The 10,399-nt window shown below is 41.0% G+C and overlaps 1 protein-coding gene and 1 non-coding gene across 2 annotated transcripts; both read right to left on the bottom strand.

The window, feature by feature from the left end:
* Nucleotides 1-14: 14 nt before the first annotated feature.
* LOC147241034 (U11 spliceosomal RNA) lies at nucleotides 15-147 on the bottom strand. The gene has a single exon (XR_015111403.1). It is a non-coding gene; the product is annotated as a U11 spliceosomal RNA (small nuclear RNA).
* Nucleotides 148-1,392: 1,245 nt separating this feature from the next.
* rab42a (RAB42, member RAS oncogene family a) lies at nucleotides 1,393-10,051 on the bottom strand. Its single transcript, XM_086193599.1, has 2 exons — nucleotides 9,611-10,051; nucleotides 1,393-6,664 (listed from the first exon to the last, which is right to left on the bottom strand). The coding sequence occupies exons 1-2, from the start codon at nucleotides 9,823-9,825 to the stop codon at nucleotides 6,223-6,225; spliced, it is 657 nt and encodes a 218-aa protein (XP_086049725.1). The 5' UTR covers nucleotides 9,826-10,051; the 3' UTR covers nucleotides 1,393-6,222.
* Nucleotides 10,052-10,399: the final 348 nt, after the last annotated feature.

Genomic DNA, 10,399 nt, shown 5'->3' with positions numbered 1-10,399 from the left:
ATTTACATGTTAAGAGGAGCGCCAGGATAGTGGATCACTAGCAGCTCCGGAGATCAAAAATTATGCTTCCGAAATCTCTTGATGTCGATTCCGTAAGGTAACCGTTTAACGAGTCGCCTTATGCAAAGCATTGCAGAAGCCCTTTTTAATTAAAAATTAGGAACGTCTCCCAGCCTGAACTGCAGTAACGTGTTTCTCACTCATGGTTGCCCGGGCGTGACATTAAATGGTTATCAGGATTGTTTTATCAGATGCTTCGTCATATAAATGTAGCACAAAAGCTTCGAAATAATTCTCATTATTCCATTCGGATTAAAATGTAATCGTATTTGGATGTGAAGATTGATTCTCGAATAGCATGACGGGTAAAGAGGGCTTGTCTTCTTCGTTAGTGTTATGGTGGATGGGAAAACCCGTAAAACTGCCTACCGCCATCTACGGTGTTGGAAGGTGAGCCGGGTACATGGGTCCTGGACCATCCTCCCGACGAGTATTTTCTAACACATTTTGTTGTTCACACAAGTGAAGTTTGTCAATATGTAACAATGTTATTTTTTTGTTTTTGTAGCCTACCCTCAACTAAACTTGCAACAGTTTATAAATATTATGTAAATGTATATTTTTCCAATTGCAGAGATCCCTGAAGTTACTGTTACTGGTAGCACTACTAAAGGGATACACCGTTTCAAAGTGTTGCGTGTCTTCTTACTTCCTCACTGTTCAACACAAAAAAACTACCTTGGCAGAAGCTCCCATCGGTGTTGGTCCACAGTCCTGTCCTTGGAGATCGGTTCATCGGTTCGTCATCGTAAACCGTAAGCGTTTGAGATGGATGATATTTCATACTCTTCCACTAGGAGACATAGCAGAGGGGTTGTTTTAGTGCTACCTCTCATTCTCGCAGCTTCAAGCTGCACCTCTAACTTCTGAAGTGATGAATTTGCAGCTGAAACATAAACAGAATTCCCATCGTCTGACACGGACCGAATCCATTCTGTATGATTGATTTTTATTGAAGATAAGCTGGACGTCCATTTTAACCCTGTTAAACATCTCAACACATCCAGTGTGTTTTTACATTCGGGCTTATTGTATGAATATTTGCATTTTATCCTAACTTTATGCCTATCCACACACCCAAAACTTTCACTTTTTCTTCAATCCATCCTTTGCCCATATTATCTTTGCCTATACATCCCCTTTCCCTGCTTGTTTCGTTTCCCACTCGAACATGAATCTCAGAGACTCATGCATATCTAATTTTCCTGGGAAGTTCCCAGGTAGGAATAGCGTGATGTTCCCTGTGTCCAATTTTCACCTCAACTAGACAAACCTTGTCCCATCATTCATATAAAGCGCCGCAAAACATACAGATCCAAACATGATTCATTGAACATCTATTTATTTTTTTAGACAATCAATAAAATCACATCAAAGAAAAGGCAAATCCATTGTACATAATATATAAAATAAATAACATTTATTCAGTAAAGCTGTGAAATGTGACCATGGGGATCAGAAGCTATACAGTGTTGTGCTAAGGTATCAACCAGCAGGCTTCTCAGTTCTTGAGCTTCAATGCAGCTTTGACAGTTTTGGAGCTCCATACATCATGAGACACACCATCCATGGTTCAAGACTTTCAGAAATGGGCTCTTATTTCTAAGGCTAAGATGTCAGTGTGCGACCAAACCAACACATCCAGCTGGATTAAATAGGCTTCATGGATACGGGTGGAAGTGGGACTTTTACGCGGATTGTTGTTTCTGCTGGAGTGGGCTGCCCAGAAGGATAAATAAATAGACCAGAATAAATGAGCTTGAAAGGGCTAGAATTTAGACAGGCGTCTACATCACTGCTCAGGATGGTCTTTTTTTTTTTTTCTTTTTTCATTTTTTAAAGTCTGGAGGAGACGGAAGTGTATTAGGGCTACCCACGAGGAAAAAAAAGGAGAGGTGGTAGACTTTTTTTTTTTCCATCACGCGCTTCGAGAAAAAAGTCGAAATGTTGAGAAAAAAATTCGAAATACGATGTTGAGAATAAAGTCCAATTAGAATTACGAGAAAAAAGTAGAAATACAAAGTCGACCTTTTGAGACTGTAACAACCAGCACGTGACTGCTTCTACAAAATGCCGTGCAGGCGGTTTGATTAATTGGTGAAACTATACTTTGGGCTGGGCTTTAGTAACAAAGAAATACTTTCTCTTTTAGCTAACAAACACACCGAAGTTTTCAGGACTAGGACTTTGCAGAGACTGTGGTGAAATCTGTGACTCTTCTGAAGGAAGGAAGGAAGGAAGGAAGGAAGGAAGGAAGGAAGGAAGGAAGGAAGGAAGGAAGTGTTCTGAGGAAACACGTGTTGACTTTTGGCTCAACATTTGGACTTTTTTTTCTCAACATTTCAGCTTTTCCTTGAAGCGCATGATGAAAAACTATACCTCCTCTCCTTGTTTTTCTCATGGGTGACCCTAATTCTCTTCAGCAGAAAAATGATGAATGCATTGTATTTCACTGCCTGTCATTGGTGGATTGAAGTGTATCTACTGATGCTTACAGAGAAATAAGCTCCATCCCATGAGACAGTCATTCACAGCAATTTCTTTCCATAAAGCTCGGAGGCTGCTTTCTTCAGAGGGAGCAGTGCAAAGGTTCCATGGAGTACTGAAGAACTGGAGTCATGGTGCTCACTGAAGAACGTTTTGTTAACCTCACAGCAGCAGCATACAAGTTAAAACATTATACAATCGAACCCTGTTCAGATGAAAGGACTGGTTGTCAAAGGAGCATTTTCAGTGTTCATCACCTGCACCAACAACATGAAATACTAACACCTGATTGTCAAATAAAAACAGTTTTCACAGAACCCTGACTGGAAAAAGATGGTGGTGCACCTGGAAGAATAGAGATTCAATATGCACAGGAAAGTAAAAAGGAAAGGGATGGTGCACTAATTTCAGGATATATTCTGTCTCATACACAAAGCTGCGAGTATATTTCACCCATTTGGCCTCCGCCATTTTAAAGAACAATATCCTCACGGCCTCATAAAAGAGGCCCGTGAAGAACTAAAATATAGAAGTTGCAGGTTGTTGCTGACAGTGTGTGCATGTGTGAGATGCTGGTGAAGGGTGAGTTAGCAGTGGGAAAAGAGCAGAGTTCCTAGTGAACTGTATCCCATTGTGTGCTCAAAACAGGTATTCAGTGTCTGCCATTAAAACCTAGAGGAGGTTTTAAAATATACATTTTAAAACCTCTGCTATTAGATGTCATGTGCACAGACATGTATTCATGAAAAATGCAGTTCACTGCCCACAGCAGCGAGATGACCTCAACGGTCACGTTACATTTAGTATTAGAAGAGTCACAAGTCAGTGAAGCAACTTTTATGAACTGTAAATGCTAAAGTTATGCGAAAGGTATGTAAGCACTAGCGATTACTGACTTTTGTGAAGCTTAAGAGCTGCTTGCGTCCTGTTCAAAGGGATGAAAGTACTGCTGTCGGAGGTCAGTTACAGTTTTATAATTGAGATTGCAGTTTAGTCTTTGTTGAGCTTCGAAGAATGAAGAAAATTGGTACCAATACCTGTGTGACACATGAGGGTCAATGCAAAATCAAAGGTTGATGCCCTATCGATCCAACGTGCTAAATAAGGGAACATTTCCAGGTGAAGGCATCATCAAAAAACATCAGTTTTAAATGTCCTTGCACAAAACAAAACGCGACAAGTTGTATGCCTCCATGAAGAATATTTTTTTCATCAAACAGAAGCCGCGAAAAAGTGCACCACTGACATCATGGATCTAAAGTGTACTGGCTCATTTTATTCATGCATTCGTTTATGTTAACCTTTGTTATCGTCAGCTCATGAGTTCTTGAGTTATCTTAGTTTTTTTATGGGTTGCATAACAAACAAGACTCCAACAAGTCACAAATGATGGGTGTCGTCAGATCAAATGATTTTGTCAATGCAGTTTGTACACAAGATAACGGGAGGTGGAAATGTGGTTGAAGAAAAGTCATTCCTGACAAAAACTAATCCAGAGAGCCATTGCACACTCCGGTTGGGTTTGGAGGACATGTAAGCGCTGCTGCTATATCGTCACGACGTCAGGGCACGGTAACAAATTTGATCCAGCTTTAATACTCGGATGCATTCATTTTCTCAAAATTCAATTTTGCAACTCTGTTACATTTCCGCAGCAGAGTGGGAATTCCATGCATTCTTGGAACTGGATCTAATAAGCTAACATCCATTAAGTCTCCGAATGGATAATAAATATAAATTACATGTTGAGAATTTAATAAAACAATGTTGACGCTCTAAAACATAGAAGTCTAAATGGAACCTGGACTATCTTTAAGGTTTACAGCTTATCTAGAAATAGTCTCTATCTTTTTTTACAAAAACAGACTCATCTCTTTACAGAATGATCAAAGGGTCAGTTTAGTGAAAGTGCACATACAGCTTACAGTAGCAGGTGGAGCACGTTGACTTAATATTGTGTCATATATTTTTCTGAGCACTGTATCTGTTCCACTATCAACTCAGTCAAAGGCGGAAGGAGTACTCAGGTCCTTTACTTAAATACCACCATAGAAAAACACCACTACCAATAAAGGGCTGCCTTACATTAAAAGTAGATACTGTGAGCTTTATCAGCAAAACATACGCCCATTTAGTCCAGCTGTACAATTTATTTTCCCCAAAAGGCATGAGTTAACTACTGGAGCTAAAAGATGCCGGGGCCGTGTCTGTACTCATAGGACACAGGGTTATGATAAATATCTACCTATACCTGGAGAACCGTACCCAGCAAGAGTGAGTCACCACAGCGCCATGGTGCAGTGGCCCAGCCCAGCTACCATACAAAGGAAACAATTTGTTTTTCTTTTGCTCGTCTAAGCAATCTCATTCTGTCAGATCTCTGCCCAAGCTCATCATCATAGCCAAGTGTTGTTGCATGAATCAACTCCTAAAAGAACATAAATTCCTCTGGCTCACGCGGGGAAGTGAACACTTCCTTGTTTCTTGTAATAGAGTTGGACATCCCCATTTTCTAATTTGCTGCCTCCTGCTGGTTTGGAGAGTGAAATTCCATTTTAGGTGCTGGCCGTCCCCTAAAACTTGCTTTTTAAGAATGAAAAGTAAAACAACTCACTAGAGTGACTTAAGTAAAATGGCTAATATCGGTGATTTGAAATCATATACGAGGTTTTGGGATTGATTTCACATTGAACTGCTGTAGCTGTTGAGGAGATTTTGATTGCGCGGTGGTTCAGCTTAAAGCAATGCATTGTACTATGGGGATCATACTTTTGCATCGAGAACCTGTGAGAACCATTTATCTCATTTTCATGTACTCAGCTGTGTTTTTAGCTTTGTTATACACATTTTTTTTAAACTAATTACAGAGTAAATCAAGTGGTATAACCCATGAAGGAACACTTAATTTGTCTGCTTGTAGAAAAGATTAAAAACATGTTTTCAATGGAAAGCAAATGTATGAAAAAAATCGAAGTACACTGAATTAACTAATATGATCAGACAAATGCAGTGAAGAGAAAAATACAAATTTGATTCTGATATAATCATGTATCAGTATAAAGTTGGTATGATGGCACTGGCAATACTCAAGTAAAGTATCAGTACTTCAAATTGAGACTTAAGTACAGTAATGCAATACAGGTACTTAGTAACATTCCACCTCTGTATTCAGCAGCCTTTCATGACCTTTCCTCTGTCATCCCTATAGATTATTTACAATATTACAGTGACAAATATGTCAGGCAAAGCATTGCACAATGTTTGACAGGTACAACCCATTTGAAATGGTGGTGATCCCAGACCACATTAAGTTCATGTAGCTTCAGCTTACTCAGTAGTCTGATAACTCCACAGCTATGAAAATTAGTTTTGGCAAACTTCTAAGTCTAAAAGTCTGATCTCCACTGCATGCTTTGTACTCCTCTGTTATTCCTCAACCTTGTAAAACAGCTCAGCTCATGCTCCACCGTGTGGATTTAAAGATACGACTTGTTAATGAGCTACACATTGACATATACACCAGCCCCCTTTTACAAAGCATCCCACGTCAGTAGACGTTACAATGTACGGGCACAAAGCACAAGGTGAGGAGGTGATGGGTGGTGACATCGATAGACGAGACATGGTGAGCTCTTGGTGGGACGGGACAGTGTTCTGGACACAGAGCCTTCTCAGTCAGCAGTGGCAGCTCTTTTCAGCGGAGGCAGCAGCTAGTTCTTCTTCATCATCACTTGGGTAGAGGACCTTAGCAGTCAGGCCACTCTTCACCCCATCCCAACCATCGCGTGTGACAATCTCACCCATCTTCATCAGCTCATAGATGTCTTTGGTCAGTAGCTCGAAGGCCCGGTCCACGTTACTGTTGCACTTGGCTGATGTCTCCACATAGCGGATGCCCAGCTCGGCTGCCAGTTGTTCCGCCTCGTCTCGGCTCACCTTGCGGTCCTTGTTGAGATCACTCTTGTGACCAATGAGGATGTAGACCATGTGGTGAGGGAGGATGTGCTCACTCACCTCTTTGTGCCACTCCCTCACATGATCAAAGGTCTTGCGATTGGTGAGATCAAACACTAGAAGCCCTCCCACAGAATTACGGTAATACGATGTTGTGATGGACCTGGTGGGTAGAGAGACGACGACATGTTAGTGCTTCCAGGCTAAATGATCACAGCTCAGTTCCAAAACATAATGGACAACTTAGACCAACACTGTGCATTTACCCGCGGGCAAAGTTGTCTGTTACTGTCCCAAGACCACTGGAGTTCATATTCCCGAGCTATTTTAAACTGTTGATGGAACTTTTCCAGTAAAGTCTGCAGTCTTGTCAAGGCAAGCATGAATGTGTTCAGAGGGGTGTCTCAGAGAAAGGCACTTTGTCTAAGAACACTGGAAGCATTTACTTGGATTTAGGCATCCTGGTTATGCAACATATCCCAATTTTGATCGTATTCTAGATGAGGTATTTACATGCAGAAAAAGAAACTTTAATAATGATATCCATGCATAAATGACACATATTAGTGTCCCTATTTCTGACTCCTTTCGGATTTTGGAGTTCTTCAGGTTGCAAAACTAGGTTTCTCTAAAGCGGCAAAAGGCTGTTCCCAGTTTCAGACATATAAAGGGGACACATAAATCCAATCATTACTGAGATACTTACGCCCATGTAAACGCACTCAATCACTATTAAAGTCAATAATCCGGGTCAAAGTGTCCCTGCTATTCATTTCTATCCCTCTACACATGACGCTGTCATTTACAGTTGTGTCTCCAATGTCAGCTAAGCTGATGCAATAATTTACAAATTCCATGAAACTTCTATGCACTACTTGAAGTACAATCTTAAAGAGTGAGTAGATTGAACATCTTAAAATGTTCAAGATAGCCAATTTTACTTTGAACCTAACACTGAAACAAGAAAAGAGGCAAAAAAAAAAAGAAAGAAAAAAAAAGAGTTTGTTTTCGCTCGAATCGAAGTGTTGGTTGATTACTGAGTACGGAACTAGATAAAGAAGTGCGGCTCATACCAGAGGATGTGCTTGAGGGTTTTTAAATGGATTTTAAATTTGACAGTTTTGTTCTTGTTCGGTTGTTGTCGCTGTTGTTTGCCATTAATTGCCATTAGCTTCAAGCTGAAAATACGTAACTGGCTTCTTCTTTGATTTAGAATCACAAAGAAGCGATGCAGCGGGGGAAAAAAAATGCCTCCGTGAGCTCACTGTGCCTCTTCACTTTTGGGGATTCAACTCTGTAGCTCTGATCTACTATCTATTCAGTATTTGTCCATGTTTAAACCCGCATCACAAGTAGCCTCACTGCTTATGCAGTTTGCTGTACGTATCTTGTACTTCAGTATTTCACACGTGCTTCTGCTTTCTCACCAGAAGTTTCAGAAGATTTATGCTCAATGAATGTTTAAGCATGCTATGTATATTATACATTGTGATATTATATATTCACCCTCTCCATATTGAACAACACTGAACTAGAGAAGTAGTGGCTATGCATGTAGTTTCGGCATGCATAGCCACACTAAGTGGGCCAAATGAGCGTTAGCATTAAAGCAAAGGCAGTTTTCACATCTGTGTTTACCACTGTGACAGACTGGTGGCAGAATGTGAAATTCTTACATCAATTTCAGTCAAATTCCCTGCAGCAGCTCGTTAGTATAAATTATCTGACAGGTGTATATTGTAAGAAGAGCTTGTGGCAGGAATAATTCAATTTTAGTTTGAAGGGTTCCAAAGGTAACACGCCACCAGCTGATCTGCTCAAACACCTGAGGTGAAGAAAACTGCAGTTCCTTCAAAGACATCGTGCTACACCTTTTACTTTTCATTCAGTCCGTGCAAGTAAACAGTGACATTTCTTTGAACTTGAAATGGTCACTAATTCAGTCAAACGCGGTCACGTATACAGCAAGAAAGTCTACGAAACCTCATACTGGTCTGTCAAGCAAGACCTTCTTAAGGTTGAGGAAGAGTTTGTGGTGAAAGAAGACTTGGTGAAAGCACCTCTGGAGCTCAGGCAATTGCCAGCGTATAAAAGCAGGTCTTGCCATGTTGCCTCTGTACACACAGGGATGCATGACCAATAATCACCACTTGTCTTGATTTATTGTTGACCTGTCGTCTTTTATCAGTTAGTCTAAGGTTGTGTTTACTGATGACGACACTCCATTCACTACTGTATATGTTTCCATCCACGGATGGGGGTTCTGAATTAACGTTGCAATTATAATGACAGATTTCATTTGTGTATTTTAACTTACCCTGACATAAATATTGGCAGTTACCAGACCAAGTATCTTGTTTTTCTAGTTTAATAACTGAACTGGGTGAGAAACCTCTGATGGTATTACATTTACCTGCATCAAATAACCACAAAGCAGGCACTGAACACATCCATTTATACGCACGTTCCAAACCCTGCATGAAGGTAAGAGATTTCACAAACTCCCCTCATCATCAAATCAGTTCAGGCAGAAGTGAAAGTGTGGCGAAGCCCAGAAGAAAATACCCTTTGATGCTTGGGTTTCAAAATGAAAAGCAGATCTAATAGCTTCTCTAGACAGAGTTACTTTCAAGTAAATGATCCATGACACTACAGACACATAAAACAAAATACGCAACAGGACAAATTAAAGCGACAAACAAGATTTGGATAAAGAGTTGCCATCCTTGTGTTACCCTGGAGACTTTATTGGAGAATGAAATTGGGGCCTAAGTATGAAGAGGCTGCCCATCATCCTCCCATGAATGCAACCATGCAGCTCGAATGCTATGCAGGCCCAAGCATCATAAGATCGAGGTCTATATAATCTTCTTCTGACCTTTGTCTTCACCGCTGTACTCAGTTAATTTTATGGCGCCGACAAGGGACATGACCTGCATTCAAGTGAGATAAGCTTATTGAAAATAGCAACCAAACATGACCGCGGAGCGAGGCCTACCTATGATTTAAAGTCAAATCCACCCTCTTACGACAGTTATAATCCATTCCGAGACATTTTGAATTTGATTTTATTTGATCTTTTTACACGAAGCACATTTGTGTTTCCTACCTGAACCGTTCCTGTCCAGCTGTGTCCCAGAGCTGCAGCTTGATTTTCACCCCCGGCTCAATATCAAGGGAGCGGGCATAAAAATCGACCCCGACCGTCGGATCCGCCACATCGCTGTAAATACCGTCCGTGAATCGCTTCAGCAACGACGACTTCCCCACTGTGGAATCCCCGAGTAAAATGATCCTGAACTGGTATTGCCACAAAATATCCATCGCATGACTAGAGGGGGCACTAAGTGTGTGTGTGAGCGTGTGTGTGTGAGTGAGTGTGAACGAGAGAGACAAAGCCCAGTGCGCGACGTGTTTACATGAACCCCCCCAGCAGCTGCTGCTGCCTTCTGCTGTACGAGAGACTGCGAGGACGGAGCAATCATGTGATAGATTTACCTATGCTCCACTAAACGTCCGCCAAAGACACCCACCACCACGAACCTGCAGCACCATTCAATGAGGAAATTGTGTTTTTAAGACCGAGACGTAAACCAGTGGGATTTGGGGCCTGACGGAATTCTTTAAACGCTTACTTAGCTTTAATCCACATCAATCCGGTGCCTGTTTTACCAAGAGGGATTTTTAATTGACAATGACTTCTTATTTTTAAACAACACAAAAGATGGCTCCACTTTACGCCGTGTGGAACTAGAACGCACAGACAACGGGTTGCTGTCCGTGGTTCTGAAGCCGCCCAAAACGCTCCATTTGGGCCAAATCCACGCCTTTAACCCGTAGCTTAGCATATTTCAGTCTTTATACATTAAATGCCTGTTTTTCAAAACTCGTTTTTTTT

Source organism: Aulostomus chinensis, chromosome 22, assembly GCF_037954235.1.
Source record: "Aulostomus chinensis isolate RoL2024-O1b breed Wild chromosome 22, RoL_Achi_v1.0, whole genome shotgun sequence".
In the NCBI taxonomy this organism is placed as follows: Eukaryota; Metazoa; Chordata; class Actinopteri; order Syngnathiformes; family Aulostomidae; genus Aulostomus; species Aulostomus chinensis.
Note: the sequence above shows the minus strand (reverse complement) of the source record. Positions and strands in the feature narration are given on the sequence as shown.

Bases quoted from the DNA above. Each gene is read 5' to 3' on its own strand.
- rab42a (XM_086193599.1), bottom strand. From the start codon at position 9,825: ATGGATATTTTGTGGCAATACCAGTTCAGGATCATTTTACTCGGGGAT. The intron at 6,665-9,610 runs GTAGGAAACACA...TCTACCCACCAG, and splicing joins GCTGGACAGGAACGGTTCAG to GTCCATCACAACATCGTATT.